The sequence below is a fragment of the Lithobates pipiens genome, unplaced genomic scaffold, assembly GCF_037356315.1.
Source record: "Lithobates pipiens isolate NorthernLeopardFrog02 unplaced genomic scaffold, aLitPip1_a1.2 Scaffold_18, whole genome shotgun sequence".
Taxonomy (NCBI): domain Eukaryota; kingdom Metazoa; phylum Chordata; class Amphibia; order Anura; family Ranidae; genus Lithobates; species Lithobates pipiens.
The window spans coordinates 393,645,345-393,671,371 of record NW_027507758.1 but is presented as its reverse complement, the minus strand read 5'-3'; the positions used below and the strand labels follow the sequence as shown (position 1 = coordinate 393,671,371).

The 26,027-nt window shown below is 42.0% G+C and overlaps 1 protein-coding gene across 1 annotated transcript in view; it reads right to left on the bottom strand.

Annotated features, from left to right (window-relative positions):
- Positions 1-3,062: 3,062 nt before the first annotated feature.
- The window catches only part of PRIM2 (DNA primase subunit 2), a 264,458-nt gene continuing 241,493 nt past the window's right edge, over positions 3,063-26,027 (bottom strand). The window contains exons 13-14 of the mRNA XM_077489506.1: positions 23,101-23,169; positions 3,063-3,679 (exon numbers count right to left, since the gene is read on the bottom strand). Of these exons, the coding sequence (XP_077345632.1) occupies positions 3,461-3,679; positions 23,101-23,169 (288 nt within the window). The 3' untranslated portion in view covers positions 3,063-3,460. The remainder of the gene's footprint in view (positions 3,680-23,100; positions 23,170-26,027) is intronic.

Here is a 26,027-nt window from a genome sequence, read left to right as displayed (position 1 = left end):
CCAAACATGCAGGTAGATTAAACTAAAACTGTATTGTATCAGTTTACAAGCATTACATTAAAAGTTGAAGTTACACTGGATGCCACTAGGTGTCAGCACAAAGGCCTTTATACATTACATAATGAAATCCAATGCAAGATGATGGGTAAGTGCTCCAGAACATTTAAAGCGGGAGTCCACCGGGACTCCGCGTTTTTTTTTTTTTTTTTTAAAGCCAGCAGCTACAAATACTGCAGCTGCTGACTTTTAAATAGTGACACTTACCTGTCCAGCGCGCCCGCGATGTCGGCACCCGAAGCCGATCGCTCGCTCGGCTGCCGGGTCCCGCCGCCATCTTGGGTATGGGAATCAGGAAATGGAGCCTTTTGGCTTCATTTCCCGGTTCCCTACTGCGCATGCGCGAGCCGCGCGGCGCAATCCGGACGGTCCCCGCTGCCTCTGGGAGCTGCGTGTTTCCCAGCAGGCAGCGGGGCACTTGCTGAAGGGGGCGGGCGCTTGCGGAACGGGGGCGTAACCTACGCTCGTTACGCAGAGAGCTAGCCCGGAAGTGGGTGCAGTTACCTGGATTATCCAGGTAACTGCACCCCCCTCCCCCCTGAAAGGTGCCGATTGTGGCGCCGGAGGGGGGGGGATTCCGATGAGCGGAGGTCCATTTTAGGGTGGACCTCCGCTTTAAGATACTCATCTGATAGTTAAAAAAAAGAATTTGAGGACCCTTGCTGTGAGATGGTTCAACTCATTAGATGACAAGTGACTAAACTGTGCTTTGGATACTGCACATTGTGTTTTGGTTGGCCGGCAAGAAGTCGGAGGTAGATCTCTATTTACACAGGAGAAACTGTAAATTCACAATACAAAACATATCAAATGATTAAACTAAAAATATTTACCATTTTAAGAAGAAAAAAAATTGGTATATTTGAAATGGATGGCACCAATACGCCTCAAAAAAGTTGACAGGGCAACAAAAAGCTGGCAAAGTAAGTGGTACTAACAATAAAGAGCTGGAAGCAGTTTTTCAATGAATTAGGTTAAATGGCAAAAGGTCAGTAACATGATTGGATATAAAAAGGCTATCTGAGAGATTCAGAGTGTTTCAGATGTAAAGATGGGCAGAGATTCACAAAAAGATGCGTCTAAAAACACAATTTCAAAATGTTCCTCTCCTGAAACTCCAGCATTGGTCTCTTCAGTTCCCAGATATTTGTTATTCCCAGTGCTGGTAAACATGGCCCCATCCCAACTTTTTTGAGATGTGTTGCTGCTATCAATTTCAAAATGCCCTAATTTTTTCCTCTTAAATATTTGATGTTTTCCACTTTCTATTGTGAATAAAATACGGGCTTCTGAGATTCGCAAATCATTACATTCAATTGTTATATGCAGTTTTTACACAGAGCCCCAACTTATTTAGAATTGGTGTTGTACAAAAGAAGTACAAAAAATACTTGCTAACACTGCAGGAAATATATGTCATATATGCTCCGTTTCTGCTTCTCTGACATCTTAAGCAGTTTTATAACCCCTACCTAGTTCTCCTCTGTGGGACAGGGTAGTTCAAGCTGGATATGTAGCACTAAATTAACTTTCCAGCAGTACTAAACCCAAAACGAAACATTTAACATATTACAGCTTACAAATTATTAGATGTGGTGGCTACATTAGTTTTATTTTTTAAGCTTTTTTCTCCTCTGGCCAATAACACACCTCTTGTATTAGAGTGCCCCCACTCTAGATGAATGAGGGGGAACAGCAGCATTGTTAACCACTTGCCAACCGTAGGACATCACCAGGTTCTGCCCCTGTTTACCTGGCCAGAGGAGAGATTTTGGGTCTAATAGAACACAGATCTCTCCATAAAGAGGACCTGTCACAGCCCATGCTGTATGTTGTTCATCCCTTCTGATAGGAATAAAGTTCCCAAAAAATGAAATTAAAGTGACAGAGCAAAAAAAAAAAAGTTGAAGATAAAATACATAAAAATATAAAAATTAAAGCGACCTGCACCGTGCGCAAATGCGAACACCTATGCAAGTCCCACGCACATATGTGAACAGTGATTGCACCACACGTGAGGCATTGTAGTGAACAACAGAGCAAGAGCAATAATTATAGTACCAGACCTCCAACATAACTCTAAACTGGTAATCTGTTAAAACTTTCAAAGCATGCTTATGGAGAATTTTAAATATCGTAGTTTGGCACCATTCCATGGGCATACGCAATTTTAAAGCGTGACATGATGGGTAACTATTTAATGGGCATTATATTGTGTTTGTATGCAATAAAATTCATTAAAGTGCATTTTTTTCCAAAAACATTGCGTTTGAAAAACCGATGCGCAAATAACGTGACATAAAAAATGGCAAAACTCATAATTTTATGGAGAAAAAAAAAAGGTATAAATTACATGAAAAAAATCTTACCGATGCATGCACTTCTGCCAGTGTGATCTGGCCTCTCCCTACTCCTTCAACTGCTACTTTTATTAGACAGTCTAGCCTGTTAAAGTAAGTGAATCTACTGGCAGAACCAAAGACATGGCTGACAACACTGCTTCAGTTTCAATACAGCAGAGGCAAAGTTATTGGTCCAATCAGGAGCATACTGTATTTATCAAGATCAACTGGCTTTTTTTTTGTATTAGGGTCCTTTCACACTTGTACGACCTGAAGGTTGTGCGACTGACACGACTTGAAGCAAAGCCTGTGTAATCTTGAGGTCTGTGGACCTCAAGTCGCATCAAAGTCAGACCAAAGTAGTGCTGGGACTACTTTGAAGTCACACAGATATGAACTGTACTCATTGGAAATCACAGGGTACGACTTTATATGCGACTTTGCGGTCTCAAGTCGCACAAGTGTGAAAGGGGCCTTCTTATAGAGATGTCCTGAGTTTTCTTTTTTTGCTATTTTACTCAGACAAACTTTAATTTCTTTAAGCAGACAAACCCTGCTTTTGAGTTCTTGTAGTGGATTGCCTGCCATTAAGTTTCACAAATAATTATAAAGAAAACAATGTAATAACATACAACACTAGAAGAAATACTAAATCAATACTCATTATTCATGTCATAACTTTTATTTGAATGTTTTACAGCAATTTGTATTACTGTATTAAAAACAAAACAAACACCAGTAAATACAAAAATTATGAACAGTTTGCTCACACTAGTATTTTTATTTGTCCTCCCTCCTTCTTTGTAAATACTACAGTGAAAACACTCATAATTGTACCTGACGAGACAAGGGCTATGTGGAATACATTGGACAAGCAATGGTGTTTTTTTTTTCAGTTCGGAACTGATTGGTTGTTGGAGACTCAATTTTGCTGTTTTAACTAACATAAAATAAGCCGCACAGTGGAATTATGTTCACTGTGGGGCTTATTTTCTATGCTCTAGCAAACACATAACCTTAAACAAATTACAATAGTAGCTTAGTATTCATACATTAGTAGCTTAACATTCATTAAAAAACTGTTCTAGATCTTCCACCTCATCCGACTGTGTGCTCATGAGTGCACTGGACGAACTGGAAGCTATCTGACTTTGAGAGTTTGCTTGAGAACTATCCACAGATGCTTGCTCTTTCTTGATCTCCTGACCACCAGTTAGGAGTTTCTGACTTTCTATGAAGTATTGATTAGGATGGTTCAGTGAAAAGCCACAATCATCAACCTGTTAGGAAAAATAAGAAAATCGTTAATGGCTATAACACTACTAGATTTGAGAGAACAAGACTCCAGTAAAACTACTGAAGCAATATGTTTCTTAAAGAGCAAGATTGTCATTGTATTAGAATTCCCTATGCAATAAAAAGAGTCCTCTGTTTAATAAAAAAGGTATTGGTGGAGCAAAAAGGTGTTTAATTTAAATGATATTCCTGGTGGGTCATAAAATAAGTTCTGCATGAGTTGAGTGCTCATGCTCCTCCAGCTAAGATCAGCAGCCACTACCACAGAGGAAGGGAGAGTGCTGTTGCGCATGCACTGTCATAGGGAGAGTAAGGTTGTTCCTTAGATAAGGGCACGCTTTAAATATTGGTGCCATGCCCAAAGGTTCCCATGTCCTAGATTTTGCATAGGATATGGTGCTTCCACTAAACAATGTTACAAAAGATAAACTTAGGCTGGCCATACACTGAAAACATTTCTTTCCTGCAACCACACAGACTGTGTTGATGTGGGAATCCCTCCTGTCGGGAGAAGACCATGATTATTGCTAGTGGCTATAGCAGCCGCTAGTGATAATCATAGGTAAAATCCAGCATGTTGCGTGTACCCAAATCAATCTTTCAATCAACTTGGTACATTCAGCCTGCCCATACATGGTTTGCATCGTGTATGACCTGCCTTACTCTTCAAATTTTGGGTTATGTCCAGAACACACCACTGTACCCTTTCCGCTTCCCTGATCACATTTTACAAGGGACTCCTCTGCTCCTCCCCCACTGGTCAGGGTGGGCTGAAGGAAGCCAAGATGGAAACAGTGGAGGAGGGCAAGGGTGACCGGGGGGGGGGGGGGGGCGGAGCAGAGGAGTCCCTTGGAAAATGTGAGCAGGGAAGCGGAAAGGGTACAATGGTGTGTTCTGAACAGGGCATTTTAGCTGGTGCAGGGGTAAGTGGTATATGAAGTATGAAGCTGGTGCAGAGGAGAACAGTGAACAAGGTATGCAGGGGGTGGGGAGGTGAATTTTGGAAATGGTGTGCAGGAGATGCAGAGATGTTTGGTGGACAAGATTTGCAGGGGTGAAGAGGTCAGCAGTGGACAAGTTGTGCAGTGAGCAAAGTGGATGAGGTATGTGGAGAGTGCCGATGTGAGCTGAGGACGAGTTATTCAGCTGGTGCAGTTGAAATGATTGGTGGACGAGGTTTTCAGGGGGTGTAGAGGTGAGCAGTGGATGAGGCTTGCAGAGCGTGTAGAGGTGAGCAGTGGATGAGGCTTGCAGTGGGTGTGGAGGTGAGCAGTGAACAAGAATTGCAGGGGGTATAGAGGTGAACAGTGAACAAGACGTGCAGTAGAGGAGTTCTGCAGCTGCATTATTGGTGGATGAGGTTTGCAGGGGGTGTAGAGGTGAGCAGTGGATGAGGCTTGCAGAGGGTGTAGAGGTGAGCAGCAGAAGAGGTTTGCAAGGGGTGAAGAGGTGAGCAGTGAACAAGATCTACAGGAAGTGCAGTGGACGAGTTATGCAGAGGTGAGCAGTGGATGAGTTATGCAGCTGATGCGGAGGGATTGGGGGTGAATGCTAGACAAGGTTTGTAAATGGTGCAGACACGAACCGTGGATCAGATATGCAGCCAGTGCAGAGGTGAGCAGTGGAAAAGGTACCCATGGGGTGCAGAGGTGAGCGGCGGACAAGGTGTACAGGGGATGCAGAGGATTGGTGGATGAGGTTTGCACATGTGGTATCGCCATACTCAGGAGGAGCAGCAGAATGTATTTTGGTGCGTACTTTTTGCTTTGTACATGCTGTGTTGGAAATATCTTATATTTCCAAAAACTTCTGAAAAAAATGAACTGTTCAAAAGACTCATTATGCCTCATAGATTATATGTTAGGGTGTTTATCTTCCAAAATGGGGTAATTTTGTGGACGTTTCAATTGTCCTGGTGCTTCAGGGACAATGGAAAAATGGCAAAAGTGTAATAGGTGGTTGAGAGATTAAATGTGTAATTTATGATCCTAGAATACCTAAAGGTGTGACTTCAATGTTGGGCCTCTGTATGTAGCCAGGCTGTGTAAAAGTCTCACACATGTGGAATTGCCAAACTCAGGAGGAGTAGCAGAATGTATTTTGGGGTGTCATTTTTGGAATGCACATGCCATGTGAGAGAAATAACCTGTTATAATGACAATTTTGTGTGGGGGGGGGGGGGGGGGAATCTTAATTTTGTAAGAATTTTGGGAAAAAATGCCAACTTCAAAAAACTAACATGCCTCTTACTAAATACCTTGGAATGTCTACTTTCAAAAAGGGGTCATTTGGGTGGTATTTGTACTTTCCTGGCTTGTTAGTGTCTCACAAAATGAGGCCTTCATTACATCAGGTATGATCAATTTTTAATAATTGGCACCATAGCTTGTAGACTAACTTTCACAAAGACAAAATAAATGTACACTGATTTGGGTTATTTTTACCAGATATGTAGCAGTATACATTTTGGACAACATTTATGAAGAAAAATTACTAATTTGCTAAATTTTATAATAGAAAAGAAGAAAATGCATTTTTTTTTTTTTTACAAAATATTCAGTATTTGTTCATTTATAGCACAAAAAATAAACAAAAAACCCAGAGGTGATCAAATACCGCCAAGAGAAAGATCTGTGTGTGAAAAAAGGACAAACATTTCATATGAGTACAGTGTTGCATGACTGAGTAATTGTCATTCAAAATGTGGGAGCACTGAAAACTGAAAATTGGTCTGGTTAGGAAGGGGGTTTAAGTGGCCAGTGGGTAAGTGGTTAAGGTAGGCTAAGACAGTCTTAGCTCTTGTGAACCATATTTTTAACCCCTATCTAAACTTGATAGTGAAAAATAAGTGGCACACACATGTATTAAACTACAATAGTGTAAAAAACGTGAACCTAAAAATAAATGAAAATAACGTCATAAACAATACAGTTTAAAGTATCGCTGTAAATAAAATAAAAATAATCAGTGTAACAATGTAATGACTATAATCAGTGTAGCAATATCACCCTGTGATAAGTGAAAGTAAACTAAATTCAACTTAAAAGTCCATAAGCATAATCGGGTTCATCCAGAAAAGAACTGATTCAGTGTAAACTTTTCTGAACTTCCACCACACCAATAAGTGCCAGTGATTCTGCTGCCTTTGGATGACACACTCACCAGATATTTATGCCTTAGACTCTCATGCTCGGCATATATGCTTTGAGCCACACAGACAGGGTCAATTGGTCTCCGTTATCCGGCCACAAGCAAGTGTACAGGATCTCTCCACATGAAAATAAAAGGTGCTCCAAATAGTGTAATGTGGTAAAATCAGTACCAGTAAAACAGATCACTATCACCCGAGAGATCAGGGAGTGATGGTTCAAGCTAAGAGGAGCTAGTGAGTGCGATTTCTAAGCTGTACACCTCGGGTCTGCCGTGACCACACTATATACCACTACGGACATTTTAACCAAGAGCTTTCTGCTGTGATTTTACCTGCTGGCTTTGAAGTGATGTGATGTGAGTGTAATGGTTGAAGTTTTTCACTTAGTGTTTTATTAAACTGGTTCTACAATATTACACTATGTGAAGCACCTTTTATTTTCACGTGGAGAGATGCTGTTCACATGCTTGGGGTGGGATAACGGAGATCAATTGACCCTGTTTGTGTGGCTTAAAGCAGATATGCCAAGCACGAGAGTGTAAGGCATAAATATCTGGTGAGTGTGTCATCCAAAGGGAGCGGAATCACTGGCACTTATTGGTGTGGTGGAAGATCAGAAAAGTTTACACTGAATCAGTTCTTTTCTGGATGAACCCAATTATGCTTATGGACTTTTATGTTGAATTTAGTTTACTTTCACTTGTCACAGGGTGATATTGTTACACTGATAATTATAATCATTACATTGTTGCACTGATTATTTTTATTTTCTTTACAGCAATACTTTAACTAGATGCCGACCGCCGGCTGTCAATTGACGGCCAGGCGGCGCACCTATTGTGGCGGGAGGCCGTCATATGACGGCCTCCCGTTTAAACAGGGAATGCGCGCGATCGTGCGCGCGCATCCCTGTTTCTTCGGTGGCGTCGTGTCACAGAGACACCGCTCGCCACCGAAGGGGGTGAACAGCCATTCGTTATGGCTGTTTACCACGTGATCAGCCGTGATGAAGTCACGGCCGATCACAGATGGTCACACCCCGAACGTGCACGGCGCATGCGCGCGATCGCGCTGCGCGTGCACGTCGGTGGCGGCGTGTTCCCCGGGAACACTGCTCGTCACCGACGCTGGTAAACAGCCATTGGCCGGCTGTTTACCCACGTGATCGGCTGTGATCCTTTCACAGCCGATCACTAAAATGTAAACAAACCGCGGTAACGGGATGTTACCGGGTTCTCCTCCTCACACACCGATCGTGTGTGAGGAGGAGATTGCGGTAACATCTCATTACCGCATACAGTGTACACCAATCACACTGATTGCCTGCCTGCCCCCCCCCCAATAAAGAGGACCTGTCACCACCCCTCATAGTACCTGTCAATCACAGTCCTTCAGAGTACCTGTCACAGTCCATCAGAGTATTTGAGTACCTGTCCCAGCCCATCAGAGTATCCGTCCCAGCCCATCAGAGTACCTGTCCCAGCCCATCAGAGTACCCGAGTACCTGTCCCAGCCCATCAGAGTACCCGAGTACCTGTCACGGCACATCAGAGTACCCGAGTACCTGTCACGGCACATCAGAGTACCCGAGTACCTGTCACGGCACATCAGAGTACCCGAGTACCTGTCACGGCCCATCAGGGTACCCGAGTACCTGTCACGGCCCATCAGGGTACCCGAGTACCTGTCACGGCCCATCAGGGTACCCGAGTACCTCTCACGGCCCATCAGGGTACCCGAGTACCTCTCACGGCCCATCAGGGTACCCGAGTACCTCTCACGGCCCATCAGGGTACCCGAGTACCTCTCACGGCCCATCAGGGTACCCGAGTACCTCTCACGGCCCATCAGGGTACCCGAGTACCTCTCACGGCCCATCAGGGTACCCGAGTACCTGTCACGGCCCATCAGGGTACCCGAGTACCTGTCACGGCCCATCAGGGTACCCGAGTACCTGTCACGGCCCAGCAGGGTACCCGAGTACCTGTCACAGTCCATTAGAGTACCGAGTACCTGTCACAGTCCATTAGAGTACCGAGTACCTGTCACAGCCCATTAGAGTACCGAGTACCTGTCACAGCCCATTAGAGTACCGAGTACCTGTCACAGTCCATCAGGGTACCCGAGTACCTGTCACAGCACATCTGAGTACCCGAGTACCTGTTCCAGTCCATCTGAGTACCCGAGTACCTGTCACAGTCCATCTGAGTACCCGAGTACCTGTCGCAGTTCATCTGAGTACCCGAGTACCTGTCACAGTCCATATGAGTACCTGTCACCGCCCTTCAGAGTACCCAAATACCAGTCACCAAACCATCAGAGTACCTGTCACCAGGCCATCAGAGTACCTGAGTACTTGTCACCAGGCCATCAGAGTACCTGAGTACTTGTCACCAGGCCATCAGAGTACCTGAGTACTTGTCACCAGGCCATCAGAGTACCTGAGTACTTGTCACCAGGCCATCAGAGTACCTGAGTACTTGTCACCAGGCCATCAGAGTACCCGAGTACCTGTCACCAGGCCATCAGAGTACCCGAGTACCTGTCACCAGGCCATCAGAGTACCCGAGTACCTGTCACCAGGCCATCAGAGTACCCGAGTACCTGTCACCAGGCCATCAGAGTACCCGAGTACCTGTCACCAGGTCATCAGAGTACCCGAGTACCTGTCACCAGGCCATCAGAGTACCCGAGTACCTGTCACCAGGCCATCAGAGTACCCGAGTACCTATCTCCAGCCCATCAGAGTACCCGAGTACCTATTTGCAGCCCATGTCTCATAGAATATACGTTGGGGTGTTTGCTTTCCAATATGGGGTCATTTTGTGGGTAATTTCACTGTCCTGGTGCTCCAGGACCTTCAAAAATGTGATGGGTAGGAATGAAATGAGATGTGTTATTTATGCTCCTAGAACGCCTGAACGTACTACTTCAATGTTCGGCCTCTCTATGTGGCCAGGCTGTGTAAAAGTCCTACACATGTGGTATCGCCATACTCGGGAGGAGTAGCAGAATGTATTTTGGGGTGTCATTTTTGCTATATACATGCTATGTGTTAGAAATATCTTATAAATTGACAATTTTGTGTAAAAAAAAAATGCGTTTTAATTTTTTTCCACATATTCCAAAAACTTCTGGAAAAAAATGAACCGTTCAAAAGACTCATTATGCCTCACAGATTATACGTTGGGGTGTTTGCTTTCCAAAATGGGGTCATTTTTTGGGAAATTCCATTGTCCTGGTACTCCAGGGCCTTCAAAAGTGTAATAGGTGGTTGAGAAATGAGATGCGTCATTTTTGCTCGTAGAACATCTGAAGGTACTACATCAATGTTAGTGCTCGGTATGTGGCCAGGCTGTGTAAAAGTCTCACACGTGTGGTATCGCCGTACTCGGGAAGAGTAGCAGAATGTATTTTGGGGTGTAATTTGTTGTATGCATATGCTGTGTGTGAGAAATAACCTGATAATATGACAATTTAGTAAAAAAAAAAAAAAATCTTCATTTTGCAAAGAATTGTGGGAAAAAATGACAACTTAAAAAAAACTCACCATGCTACTTACTAAATACCTTGGGATGTCTACTTTGTAAAAAGGGGTCATTTGGGGGGTATTTGTACTTTCCTGACTTGTTAGTGTCTCAAGAAATGAGATACACCTGATGTACTGAAGGCCTGATCAGAAGTGATCAATTTTCAGTGATTGGCACCATAGTTTGCAGACTTTATAACTTTCACAAAGACCAAATAATATACACTAATGTGGGTTATTTTTTACCAAAGATATGTAGCAGTATAAATTTTGGCCAAAATTTATGAAGAAAAATTACTAATTAGCAAAAATTGATGACAAACGAAGAAAAAGGCATTTTTTTCACAAAATTTACGTTTTATTTTATTTATAGCACAAAAAATAAAAAACCCACTAGTGATTAAATACCACTAAAAGAAATCTATATTTGTGTGGAAAAAAGGACGCAAGTTTCATATGGATACAGTGTTGGATGACTGAGTAATTGTCATTCAAACTGTGAGAGCGCTGAAAGCTGAAAATTGGTCTGGTCAGGAAGGGGGTGTAACTGCACTGTACTGAGGTGGTTAAACTGTATTGTTTATGAAGTTATTTTTAGGTTCACGATTTTTACACTATTGTAGTTTAATACACGTGTGTGTAATCTAGCGCCACTTATTTTTCACTATCAAGTCTAGATAGGGGTTAAAAATACGGTTCACATTTTACATCGTTAACCACTTGACCACTGGGCACGTAAACACCCTTAATAACCAGACCAATTTTCAGCTTTCGGTGCTCTCACATTTTGAATGACAATTACTCAGTCATGCAACACTGGACCTATATGAAATTTTTGTCCTTTTTTTCACACAAATGGAGCTTTCTTTTGGTGGTATTTAATCACCGTTCGGTTTTTTATTTTTTGTGCTATAAAAGAAAAAATACAGAAAATTCTGTAAAAAAAATTAATTTTTCTTTGTTTCTGTTATAAAATTTAGCAGATTAGTAATTTTTTCTTCATAAATTTTGGCCAAAATTTATACTACTACATATCTTTGGGAAAAATAAGTACAAATTGGTGGATATTATTTGGTCTTTGTGAAAGTTATAGAGTCCACAAGCTATGGTGCCAATATCTGAAAATTGATCACACCTGAAGTACTGATGGCCTATTTCAATTCTTGAGACCCTAACATGCCAGAAAAGTACAAATACCCCCCAAATGACCCCTTTTTGGAAAGAAGACATTCCAAGGTATTTAGTAAGAGGCATGATGAGTTTTTTGAAGTTGTCATTTTTTCCCACAATTCTTTGCAAAATCAAGATTTTTTTTACTTTTTTTTTTTTTCACAAAATTGTCATATTATCTGTTTATTTCTCACACAGCATATGCATACCACAAATTACACCCTAAAACACATTTTGCTATTACTCCCGAGTACGGCGATACCACATGTGTGAGACTTTTACACAGTGTGGCCACATACAGAGGCCCAACATGCAGGGAGCGCCATCAGGCGTTCTGGCGCACCCAGGACAATTCTGACATTTCTCTCCTACATGTAAAAATCATCATTTATTTGCTAGAAAATTACATAGAATCCCAAAACATTATATATGTTTTTTTTAGCAAAGACCCTGGAGAATACAATGGTGGTCGTTGCAACTTTTTATCTCGCACGGTATTTGTGCAGCAATTTTTCGAATGCTTTTTTTTGTGCTTAAAAAAAAAAACACAGTAAAGTTAGCCCAATTTTTGCATAATGTGAAAGATGAAGTTACACCGAGTAAATAGATACCTAACATGTCACTCTTCAAAGTTGCACAGGCTCGTGGAATGGCGCCAAACGTCTCTACTTAAAAATCTCCATAGGCGACGATTTTTTTTTACTGGTTATATGTTTTGAGTTACAGAGGAGGTCTAGAATTATTGCTCTCGCTCTAACGTTCGCAGCAATACCTCACATGTGTGGTTTGAACACCGTTTTCATATGTGGGTGGGACTTAAGTATGCGTTCGCTTCTGCATGTGAGCACATGGGGACAGGGGCACTTTAAAAAAAAAAAAAATTATTGTTAATTTTACTTTCTTTATTTTAGTTAGACATTTTTTTCCCCAAAAATAAATTTTTTGATCACTTTTATTCCTATTACAAGGAATGTAAACATCCCTTGTAATAGGAATATGGCATGACAGGTCCTCTTTACAGTGAGATATGGGGTCAATAAGACCCCGCATCTCACCTCTAAGCTGGGAAGCCTGAAAAAAAAAAAAAAAAAAAAGATTCTGGATTCGATCGTATTGGCGAGTCGGTAGAAGCACTGGAGGGCGGCGGGGGGGGGGGGGGGGGGGGTGTCTATGGCTGGGTATTGCAGGGTATCACCGACTATGGCTGGATATGGCTGGGTATCTCAGAGTATGGCGTTGCAGAGCATTGCAGGATATTGGCGGGTGTTGCAGAGCATTGCAGAGTGTTGCAGGGTATTGGCGGGTGTTGCAGAGCATTGCAGAGTGTTGCAGGGTATTGGTGGGTGTTGCAGAGCATTGCAGAGTGTTGCAGAGCATTGCAGTGTTGCAGGATATTGGCGGGTGTTGCAGAGCATTGCAGAGTGTTGCAGGGTATTGGCAGGTGTTGCAAAACGTTGCAGGGTATTGCAGAGTGTTGCAGAGCATTGCAGGGTATTGCAGAGTATTGCAGGGTAATGCAGAGTAATGCAGAGTAATGCAGAGTAATGCAGAATAATGCAGTGTAATGGCAGGGTATTGCAGAGTATTGGCAGGGAATTGAGGGGTTAATTTTCGGTGAGCAGCGATGTGGGCACTGCAGATGCAGCCCACATCGCTGTTTACACCGATCTCTTCCCCCTCCGCTGTTCCGATCGGTACAGAGAGGGGGAGGGAGGAACCGGCGTCATAACATGACGCCGGTTTGTTTACAAGTGATCACTCTGTCATTTGACGGAGCGATCACGTGGTAAACGGCCGCTATGAGCGGCCGTTTACCGTGATGCTCTGGAGTGCGCGCCCCAGGGGGCACGCGAGAGCGGAATTCTGGGAGGACGTCATATGACGGCCTCCCAGAGTTAAGAAACCGCCCTGTAGCCGTCATTCGGCTATAGGGTGGTTGTTAAGTGGTTAAAGTGGCAGCAGGGCAGTTTGTTTTATTTTCTAGAGGTGCAGTGGTGGTACTTCAAGTGTTTGTGCACGAGACTTGCTGACCATCAGCCATATAATTCTTAGCTCTTGGTCTTTATTCTGTATGACGAAAAGGATGCCTTTTCAGGTGTCTGTGAGACACTTGTGCAGTATTCAAAGCATATTTTGTGGGTATAAGGACTTTAGCAGATGTGTGCTGTGTATAACACAAGTAAGCTTGAATTCTAATTAACCACTTCAATACAGGGTACTTTCACACCCTTCCTGCCCGGTCCAATTTTCCACTTTCAGCGCTGTCGCATTTTGAATGACAATTGCGCAGTCATGCAACACTGTACCCAAACAACATTTTTGTAATTTTTCCCCTGACAAATAGAGCTTCCTTTTGTTATAATTTGATCACCACAAGGGTTTTCTATTTTTTGCGCTCCAAATAAAATAAAAAAAATGTTTCTTTGTTTCTGTTACAAAACTTTGTAACCAAGTAAGTTTTCTCCTTCACTGATGAGCAATGATGAGGCTGCACTGAAGGGCACCGATGATGAGGTACTTATATGCAGCACTGATAGGTGGCACCGATGTGCAGCACTTATGGGCACGGATAGGTAGTACTAGATGGGCACTCATAAGCGGCGACTGACACACCACTGATCGCTACACCACTGGCTTATCCTGCTGAATCTCATATGATGTCCAGTCAGGATAACACAACCACTTTCTGGCCGTCATTTTGTTATATGGCAGGCAGAAAGTGGTTAAAGTGGTTGTAAAAGCATTTACAACCAGCAAAAAACATGTTATACTTACCTGCTTTTTGCAATGGTAATGCACACAGCGGTCCCTTACCTCCTCTTCTGGTGTTCCCCAACAGCAATATCTGCTACTCCTCTTTCATATGCTGAGGGGACACTCGTGCGGACGCGCTCCTGAGCCTTACTGAGTGCATATAGAGATGCAAGTTATACCTTCAGAAAAGTAAAATTGCAACATCTACTCGGTTTACACTATGAATAGACATTTGACATTTGGCTGCTGCATTTGGGCTTCAAAAAATGCACAACACTTTGCATGGGGTGTACAGACTCTTCTATAGTTGCCACAAAATCGTAGAGTAAGCAATGCCCATGCGCACAGTCTTTACAATTACTAAAATATATTCACACACATTCAAAAGGGCCTTAATGGATAAGTGAAGTTGTTTGATGCATATATTGTCAGTCATGCCGGATCTTCCATCCAGCACTGTCCTAACCTTTGCAAAAAATAAAATGAATACATTATCCCCAAAATAACCCTAACCGCGTTAGCACTTTCTTCACATGATTGCAGTCCAAGAATCACTTTATGGAAAGGCATCAAATAACCAGGGCTCAAATTTTAAAGTCCTGAGCTACTAGCCAGGCCTTAAGGGTTACTCGACACCAGTTGCCCCACCCAACCTCTACCATGCCCTGCCACCTAATCCCATCCTCATAAATGATCTCATGAAATTACACTTAAATGTTTTATGCAGAATTAGGTTACAAAAATAAATATTAACAACTTTATCAGTGCAGCCTCACCTGTGCCCAGTGCAGCCTCACCTGTGCAGAGGAAGAGGCAAACCGTCAAGATCAGCAGATAGCGGGATTGTCCGCTGTAATAGGTTTCATTTGAATTTCCCATCTTCCTGGGGCTCATCGTCACATAGCCCCACCTCTTGGCCGATGCCTTTGATGACGTCACACGTCCTGCATTGGACTGGCATTCTGTCTATGAAAGGCACCAGGCCAAAAGATGATGAGCCCCGGGAACACAGGAAGTTCTAATGAAAGCTATTACAGTGGGCAATCCCACTCTCTGCTGATCCGGACAGCTCGCATCTTCCTCTCCTCTCTCTTCCCCTGGCTGGGAGACCATACCGGCGGTGCTCGTCCTCCCACTCTGAGGCAGCCCCACGCTTGCCAACAGCCATTTTCCACTTGCAGTGTGCGAGTGGAAAATTTGAGGGCAAATATAACCATGTGCATATGTGTAACCATTTCAATATATGTCAAGATTTATTTTTGTGAGTGGAGATAAAAAAATTAAGTAACCAAAAAAATGCATTAATAATAGCTCAGTGCCTCTTAGATTGTCATTATCAGATAAAAGGCTCAATATGTCTCAGCGATTATAATGCTTGTTACAGACTATCTATCCTTTTTCTTGAGTTTCTTTACATTTATGCATTGTGACCTTTTTAAACAGCAAATCTCAAATTTCAGGCTCATCAAGTGTGGTTTTACAGCAATTAATGCTCTAATGCAACATTTAGGACTTTCTTTGGGGTTTAAGTAAGTGGTTTGGAGAACACACGTGATAGTGAAACCGTTCAGGTTACAAAAATTACAATCCATGATGCTTTGTGGTTACCGGTGTTAAGAACTGTGTGATGTGGTTTCACATTTAGAGGGCACCAATTTAAAATTCATGGTAATTGTTTTTTTTCTTTTTCATTTATGTTATTTGATAAGGAAGTATTTATTGTGGCAAACCAGTTCCAAAGACTTAAAGCAGTATTAAAGCCAAAAGCAAGCATTTATTTCATTATATTGCACCATAGCAATTCTCATTTTTTTAGGTTTTCTTTCTTCTATTTTATCTGGTGATCTGCCCAGTGTGTTATTTTTCAAGCTCTCTTGTAGTTACAGGGATGAGACAAACCATTTAACAGTGGCAGGTGCTCTCACAACAATCAGCTGTTATTTAAAACCTTTATCTCAAAAAGGAAAAAAAATGTTTGCTGTAGCTACTTATAAAAAGTGTTGGCTGGAGTATGGTTTCAGTTTGTTAGTAAATTTAATTCTGCTAGTATATCCAACAATCCCCTCTCCATAGACTGCTAATGCTGTTGTCCAAATGTGCTGCCTGTGCTCATTCATCCAGAGTGGGGGCACTCTAACAGAGGAGATGTGTTACTGGCAAAATCACCAGGGGAAACAGAGGGAAAATAAAAAACCCTAAAGCAGTGATCTCCAAACTTTCCAAACAAAGGGCCAGTTTACTGTCCTTTGGACTTTAGGGGGGGCATACTGTGGCGATTGGGAGTAGAAAAGGTCCCGACATCAGTGGAAATAAACAATGCCCCATTGTTGGTGTCATTCAGCCCAGTACTTGGTGTCATTTGGAGGAACTGTGTCCCGCTGTTAGTGTCACTGGGAGGAATTCTGCCCCACTGTTGGTGTCAGTGAGGAAGAGTTATGTCCCATTGTTGGTATCAGTGAATGAAATAGTGACCCAGGGGCTGGACAAAGGCAGGCAAAGGGTTGCATATGGCCCCCGGGCCACAGTTTGGAGACCACTACCCTAAAGAAAAAGAAAACGGATATAGCAACCACATCAAATGATTGGTAAACTGCAATATATTACATTCTTGGTTTTGGGTTTAATACTGCTTTAAGAGTTAAGTATATTAACCTTAAAAACTGGATTCTATTATTTGTGTGTCCTTTGGTCTGCTAAATATACTGTTGAAAATTACAATTTAAAAAAACTCACAATGCTACTTACTTAATACCTTGGAATGTCTACTTTTTAAAAGGGGGTAATTTGGGGGGCATTTGTACTTCCCTGACTTGTTAGTGACTCAAGAAATTAGATACACCTGATGTACTGAAGGCCTGATCAGATGTGATCAATTTTCAGTGATTGGTATCATAGTTTGTAGACTATAACTTTCACAAAGATCAAGTAATATACACTAATTTGGGTTATTTTTACCAAAGATATGTAGCAGTATAAATGTTAGCCAAAATTTATGAAGGAAAATTACCAATTAGCAAAATTTTATGACAGAAATAAAGAAAAAGGCATTTTTTTTACAAAATTTACAGCCTTTTTTTTATTTATAGCACAAAAAAAACCCCACTAGTGATTAAATACCATAAAAAGAAAGCTCTATTTGTGTGAAAAAAAAAGACCCCACATTTCATATGGGTACAGTTTTGCGTAACTGAGTAATTGTCATTCAGTGTGAGAGCACTGAAAGCTGAAAATTGGTATGGGCAGGAAGGGGGTGCAAGTGCACTGTATTGAGGTGGTATATATATATATATATATATATATATATATATATATATATATATATATATATATATATATATATATATATATATATATATTATTTCTTTTTTGTCAGGCCTTTTTCCAGTACTTACAACAGTTTTGTAGCTATGGGGAAGCAGCATTATCACCATAAGACAGGGTCGCAGCTACCTTTACCTACCCTGTTTACATAACAGGACACATGTAGTCCTTTAAAAATACGTGTGAACAGTGTACCTGATGGGAACAGAAGGTTATCTGTTAACAAGATTTTGGCAGAATTAACAGATATTTTTTGCACTTTTAAAAACTATACAACATTTTTTTCAACAGTATATTTAGCAGACCAAAGGACACAAAAATAATAGAATCCAGTTTTTTTTTCTTCATAAATTTTGGCTAAAATTTATACTGCTACATATCTTTGGTAAAAATAACCCAAATTAGTGTATATTACTTGGTCTTTGTGAAAGTTATAGAGGCTAATATCTATGATACCAATCACTGAAAATGCATCACATCTCATCAGGCCTTCAGTACATCAGGTGTATCTAATTTCCTGAGACACTAACAAGTCAGGGAAGTACAAATGCCCCCCACCCACCCCAAATTACCCTCCTTTTAAAAACTAGACATTCCAAGGTATTAAGTAAGTAGCATTGTGAGTTTTTTTAAATTGTAATTTTTTCCCACAATTCTTTACAAAATTATTTTTTTACCAAAATATCATATTATCAGGTTATTTCTCACACACAGCATATGCATACAACAAATTACACCCCAAAATACATTCTGATACTCTTTCCGAGTATGGCGATACCAAGTGTGAGACTTTCACACAGCCTAGCCACATACAGAGGAACACTGAAATAGCACTTTCAGGCATTTCTCATTTCTCAACCACCTATTTATGAAGGCCCTGGCGCACCAGGACAATGGAATTGCATACAAAATGACCCCATTTTGGACAGCAAACACTCCAAAGTATAATCTATGAGGCATAATAAGTCTTTTGAAAGGTTCATTTTTTTCCAGAAATTTTTGGAAAATGTGGAAAAAAAAAATGAAACAGCATTTTATTTTTATTTTTATACAAAGTTGTCAATTTATAAGATATTTCTAACACATAGCATGTATATAGCAAAAATGACAGCCCAAAATACATTATTCTACTCTTCCCGAGTATGGCGATAACACGTGTGAGACTTTTACACAGGCTGGCCACATACAGAGGCCCAACATTGAAGTAGTACCTTCAGGCGTTCTAGGAGCATAAATTACACCTCTCATTTCATTCCTACCTATCACGCTTTTGAAGGTCCTTGAGCACCAGGACAATGGAATTACCCACAAAATGACCCCATTTTGGAAAGCAAACACCCCAATGTATATTCTATGAGGCATGGGCTGCAAATAGGTATTCGAGTACTCTGATGGCCTGGTGACAGGTACTCGGGTACTCTGATGGCCTGGTGACAGGTACTGGGGTATTCTAATGGGCTACAGATAGGTACTTGGGTACTCTGATGGGCTGGTGACTGGTATTCGGGTACTCTAAAGGGCGGTGACAGGTACTCAGATGAACCGAGACAGGTACTCGGGTACTTAGATGAACCGTGGCAGGTACTCAGATGAACTGTGACAGGTACTTTGATAGGTGGTGACAGGTCCTCTTTATTGGGGGGGGGGCAATCAGTGTGATTGGTGTACACTGGAAGCGGTAACGAGATGTTAACGGAATCTCCTTCTCACACACGATTGGTGTGTAAGGAGAACCCGGTAATATCTCATTACAGCTCTATGTTTACATTTAATGATTGGCTGTGATCCTTTCACTGCCTATCATGTGGTAAACAGCCGCCGGCCAATGGCAGTTTACCAGTGTCGGTGACAAGCAGTGTACTCGGGAACAAGCTGCCACAACGTGATCGTGTGCATGCGCCGTGCAAAGTGGGGCGGAACCTTCTGTGATCGACCGTGATGAAGTCACATGGTAAGCAGCCATGCCCAATGGATGTCCACCCCCCCTCGGTGACGAGCGGTGTCTCCGTGACATGCCGACCACTAAAGAAAAAGGAATGCGTGCACACGATTGCGCACATTCCCTGTTTAAATGGACGGACGTCATATGACGCCTACCCAGAACGAGAGCAGCGCTGCCTGGCCGTAATATGATGGCCGGCGGGCGGCAAGCGGTTAAACAACATCTGACTACTGGTAACCTGCAATATTTTACATTTTTGATCTTGGATTAAGATAGACTTTAAAAGTAAAGGTAAAGTTGATATTCAATGAACATGTTCCAAGTTACTGTAAGGCCGCGTACACACGCGGGGACTGTTCGCCCAACTTTGTCCGTCAAACAGTTTCGGCAAACAGTCCGCTCAAAATTAGCATGGACGGACATGGCCACACACGACGGACGAACAGTTTGCTGAAACCGTGCGCGATGACGTGAACGGCAGGTACGACGGGACGAAAAATACGACGTCCTATACACTGCATTATAACTTTCGGCGTGTAAATCCTTTCTGAGCATGCGCGGAACTTAGTTTGACGAACAAGCCTACACACGAGCGGACTGTTCGCTGAAACAAGGTTTCAGCGGACAGTTTTTCGGAAATTCCGAAAAACCTTGTTCGTCAAACTGTGCGCTGAAACTGTCCGCTGAAAGCCCACACACGAGCGGACTGTCCGCCCAAACACTGTTCAGCGGACAAAGTTGGGCGAACAGTCCGCCCGTGTGTACGCGGCCTAACTCTCCTGTGGGTCATAGGAGTGCACTAACCTTTGTAATCCTGTGACTGTTATCAACTGGTGGAGCAGAGTAGCTCCAGGTTCTGAAAACATCCCTACAACATTGTAGAGATCCACCCAAGCCTGCAGCTGGGAGCCAGGGCCTGCTGTGCTCACCCCCTCCGCAGCCCCATACACTAGTGAGCACTGGATGAACAGACCAAGAGTTGAGCAATCAGCGGTCATGGGATCATTCAGTGTTTGGTCTTAAAGCTGACGTGGGACAGTTGTAGAATCACAATGATTCTGCAGAATAGGGTTGAGTATGGATGTTTATTTTTTACATAAACCCATACCCCTTTTAACTTTTATGAGACTTTTACTCTTTACAACTGCTGAGAGAGAATTTTCTCTACCACTACCTCTACAGGGAGTGTATTGCATATAAGCATAACCCTTGTACAGTCCTACAAGGAAGGGAGCAGAGAGACTGCATATGTAACAAGCCAATATAGCTGCCCTGATGTACATAACAGTTACAAAATTTTAAAAATAATATATTTTTAGCCTAATATTTTTATGTTTATTAAATATTGAATAGATTGAAATTTACTTTTTTTGAACACAGAGCCCTTACAGCAATGCTATTTAATGTTAGGTTAGTTACACTTCTTTTGTTTCCTGTTAAAGGAAACCTATACTAAAGAAGTATGTAGGTCACTGCAGATTATACCTTCTGATAATTCTAGTTTCTGTGCTGTTCTAATGGCTTCAGGAGTTTGAGTCACTGAGATCAATTCAATGATGAATGGAATTGGAATCGCCAAAAAACAGAAATGTTGTTTGAAAGCCAGTGAAGACAATGACTTTTTCATGCCCAAAAAAGTATAAAAAATTACAGACAGAGAAAAAGTTGTCAACTTCTATTTTCATGTTTGTAAGTTTAGAGTAATGCGATATACCCTTTGGTTCTTTAAATACAGTTTAATTTAAAAAAAAAATAACATTTAAAAGTTTAAATTAATAAAAAATATTTCATACAGGGTCACCTATGTCGTTGATTCATAGAACATTATGTGTTTTTACCAAATATAAGTAGCTGACTAAAGCAAAACTTTAGTCATCCTAATGTGTTTAACTACTTAAGGACTAAACTTCTTTTTGAGATGTGCCGTTTACAAGTTAAAAGCAGTTTTTTTGCTAGAAAATTACTTAGGACCCCCAAACATACTTTTTGTTTCTAAAGCCGCGTACACATGTAGCCGTTTGTCCGACGTACTTAGTCTGGCGGACTTCCCGCCAGACTGTCCGTCGGACTTTCCGAACGGGCTACTTGCCAACACACGGCACTTTTTGAGCGGACTAATACGGCGTACTAAGTCCGCCGTACTATCCGCCCTACTTTTGAAATGAACGGACTCGCCCACACACGCGGAGGAAAGTCCGCTCATTTCAAGCGCGTCTCCAGGTAGGCGGGGCCCGCGAAGGAGACGCCGCTGGCCCCGCCATCTGGTATGGTCTTAAAGGGGAACCCCAACGCCGAAAAAAAATCGGCATGGGGGTCCCCCCAAAGTCCACAACAGACCCTTGTCTGAGCACGCTACCCGGCCGGCCAGGAAAGGAGGGGCGAGCGAACGCTTCCCCCCTCCTGAGCCGTACCAGGCCGCGTGCCCTCAACATGGGGGGTGCCGCGCGGCCCCCCCCACCCCAAAGCACCTTGTCCCCATGTTGATGAGGACAAGGGCCTCTTCCCGACAACCCTGGCCGTTAGTTGTCGGGGTCTGCGGGTGGGGGGCTTATCGGAATCCGGGAGCCCCCTTTAATAAGGGGGCCCCCAGATACCGGCCCCCCACCCTATGTGAATGAGTATGGGGTACAATGTACCCCTACCCATTCACCTGTCAAATAAAGTACAAAAAAAAAACACAACACACAAGATAAAATAATTTATTTTACCTTTTAAAAAAAAATAATAAAATTGTGTCACTTTTATTCATATTACAAGGAATGTAAACATCCCTTGTAATAGAAAAAAAGCATGACAGGACCTCTTAAATATGAGAGCTGAGGTCAAAAAGACCTCAGATATCATATTTACACTTAAATGCAAATAAAGAAAAAAAAAAGACCCTTTAAGAGCTATAGGCGGAAGTGACGTTATGGAGACGGCTGGAGTCCATATTCCCCTCATTTGCCTCCATGCCCAGCAAGGGCGAAGATCCGATCACCTCCACAGCTGCTGATGGCTCCAGTACGTGGCGGAGGAGCACCTGTCTCCCGCCGCCGATAAAAGTGACCTTGTGGTGAATCCGCCGCAGAGACCTCTATTATCGGAAACCGGACCGCCGACGAACAGGAGGATACTGGGGCTATGGCAGCTAGCTGCTGCCATAACAACGATATCATACTTCAAAGTAAGGATGTATAACAGCATCCAGCAGTCCGGAAGTGGTTAATAATTGTCCAAAAAAGACTGCATACATTGATGTCTCCACTCAAAATTAACCTTCCTGGTCCTGTTTCACCACTGTCGCTTGCTCAAAAGGCTAGTTGTAGGTGTAAGTTTGCACTTAAGCTATAGAGCTCTCTATACAACAAATTGTTTTCATCAAGGATTCCTGTTTGCCAGAGGGTTTCAAAATGTGAAACCACTTAACTCAAGTGTACCATGGTGTGGAACCACAAAAGGCAGCTATTAAAACAAAGTAGTAATTACTGGCCAACAAACCTTTACCAATCTTACTCCAGAAAAAAAAAAAAAAAGTAAAAATAAAATGTATACTTACATTGTGCGTCAGCTCAAAATATTTCTGGCATGCCAGCTGGTAATGCATACCTTTAACAAGGTCCAATATCTAAAGCAAAAAAAAAAAAAAAAACTGTTAAAAATGTAAATCTTTGAATCTGACAGTAATTGAAACTGAAATATGCTTTGGAGTTAATGTTATTCTACTCATTTAGTTCACATATACTAATCACAATTTTTAGTCAGGAGGGTTAAAGCTTAACTTGACAGGGAAGGTAAACCTCCCTTTCATGGTTTCCATGCGCTTTTAGTAGTTAAAAGTCTATTTAGGTCTAGTGAACCAGGAAAACTGGATTTTCTATTACTCACCGCCGAAACCCTCTCTCTATCATTTATTGACGGACACAGCCTTTTTCTATTCTTGAGCATAGGTTATATTGTCCCCACAGGAGTAGGACACTAGTCAGAAAAGAAAAAGGGGTGGGTGAGGCGTATCCGTCAATGAACTCAGAGAAAGGGATTTTACAGTGAGTAACAAAAAAATCCCATTTTCTCTTTCATTCATTGACAAACACAGTCTCTTCCCTATTTTTAACCTTAGGGACGTCCCAAAGCAGTGTCTCAGCGAGGGGTGGGAAATCAGGAACAATGTGCAAGTGATGGGGAAGGGAGGAGTCTGACCTTTCTAGCAGGGAGCAGGTTTACTATCACCTGGGATTACCCATAGGTAGTGCTCAGCTTCTTTTTTTTCTGCCTAGTGTCTTACTCCTGTGGGGGCAGTATACCCTATGGTCAAGAATAGGAAGAGGTGGAGTCCATTAATGAACAAAAGAGAAAAACAGTTTTGCTGAGGGCTTCCTCCATGCTTCTAGACCTGTCCCCACAACCTCTTTTCCACTACACTTCAGTGGTCGTAGGTCGAAAGCCCTGCATTGGACATAAGGATGCAGAGGCAAAGCACACCTCTGGAGAATTAGTGAGTGCCGGATGCAGATAGGGTAGGGGATTAGGTAAGTAAAACTGCTTTCCAGGTCCCCTAGACCTAAGCAAGCATTTAACTTCTAAGGTACAAGGGCAGCCCCCCACTGCAAGGAAGGACTTTTACTTTCCCCGGAGATATACCAAAAATTCTCTTTTGTCATCTGCCTGTTTATTTATCAAGAATGATGTATTATCAGAATTCCGGGGACCTACCTGACCTCCGGTTTGTGTCCTAAGCCTCCCATTCTCCATTTCATCAGAGTCTAATCACTGGCTTTTTTGCTTGCAGAAAAAATTCTTGCATGCGCAGATATCACAATGTCTGACTTACTGACTATGAGCAAATATTGCACTGCAATCTGACTTGTTAGCTACGTGAGCACTGCTGTTCAAAGACCAAAGTTCCTTTCTTAACATGTTAAGATGACAACCCTTTAAAAATACAATTTGCTCCTTAATTTTATTTTATGTAATCTCTTCAGAGTTGAATGCTCTCCAATTCTTATCAAGCAAATGCAATGATGGTTGACCTTTATAGCATATAGACAACATCCCTTGCTAAGTCCCCTACAACAATATAAAAAAGTCCTTTGCCAGCTTATCAAACACAGGAAATTGCTGCTATGAAGAGATAACCTCTACAAGAGTACACAATTGAAGAAAGGTGACATTTTACCCCTCCTTTCTAGAGTCAGGATTTTCCATGTCAGACATAGCAATTGAGTCATCCTCAAATCCTTGCGGTCCACATTATTAGATACTGCCTTACTGTTACTGAAGGTTGAAGATATAAATTGCATTTGCTGAAAGGATTACACAAGAAGATAGACAGTAACTGCTTTTTTTCCAGTTACATCAAAACAGGTTATTTTCGTGCGCTGTCACGAATATTCATGATGTAGTTCAACAAATGTAGTAATATTCCTTTGTTGCCTCTACATAAACTTGGCAACTAATTCATACATTTTTTTGTTTGTTTTGGTTTTCTTTGTTCAGCTAGGCTTTTTGTACAACTTTTGTAGAAGTCTCAGTGGTCATTGATTTTGAAAAGTAAAGAAGGTTAGCATGTTAAAGTCACCTCTGGTATCTAAGCCCAGGGCAGCAGAAGTTCTTTATCCTGTTAAAGTGATTATAAGGGGTTGTCTTTAATAAAATATAAAACCTGTTACACTTACCTCCTCTTCTCGGGTCCCCTGCCAGTGTTCCAGGCTCCACCTCCAAGGCAAGTGCCCCCCAGGTCCATTTTGATCATCATTACGATTTAAAAAGGATCCAAAGAACTAACAGAAATCATCCAAATGGCCCTGATCAAAAGTTAACATACCCTGGAAATTTGGCCTTGGAATGTTAGATCTTTCTTGATCTACCTGACCTTGGCTTGGTATCAAGAGATCCCCAAATTTCCCATTTCTTATTAAATGATTAAACAGTACTGACTGACATACTCAATGCTTTGGTTCTCTTTTCATATAATTTTCCATCGTTGTAACGTTTAGTTACCTTTTTTCTGCAGGTCTTTTGACTGTTCTTTTCTACCTCTTCATGGCTCAGTGTCTAGCCTGTTTAGCGCATCCATGCGAGAGCTAACAAACTCATTGCCCATCTATACAGACACCAATTGTGATTTAAAAAGCCACAAATGTGGGAAATTAACCTTTAATTGCCATATTAACCTGTGTGTGCCACCTTCTGTGTCTGTACCAAGGCCAAACGTTCCAGGGTATGTAAACTTTTGATCAGGGCCATTTGGGCGATTTGTTATTCGGATTTAAAAAGTATCCAAAAAACTATGTGATAATAAATCGTTTCATGTGATTGCTATCCTTAAATAAAAGGCAGTCTGTTTGGCATGATCAATCATAATTTCAATATTAATACCAAAATTTCACAATTTCTGTAAACTTTTGAGCACAACTGTATGTCAGTAATAGAAAAAAGATCAGCTGCAGTGAGCCTACAGACAATACTGGTGATGAGTTATTTGCC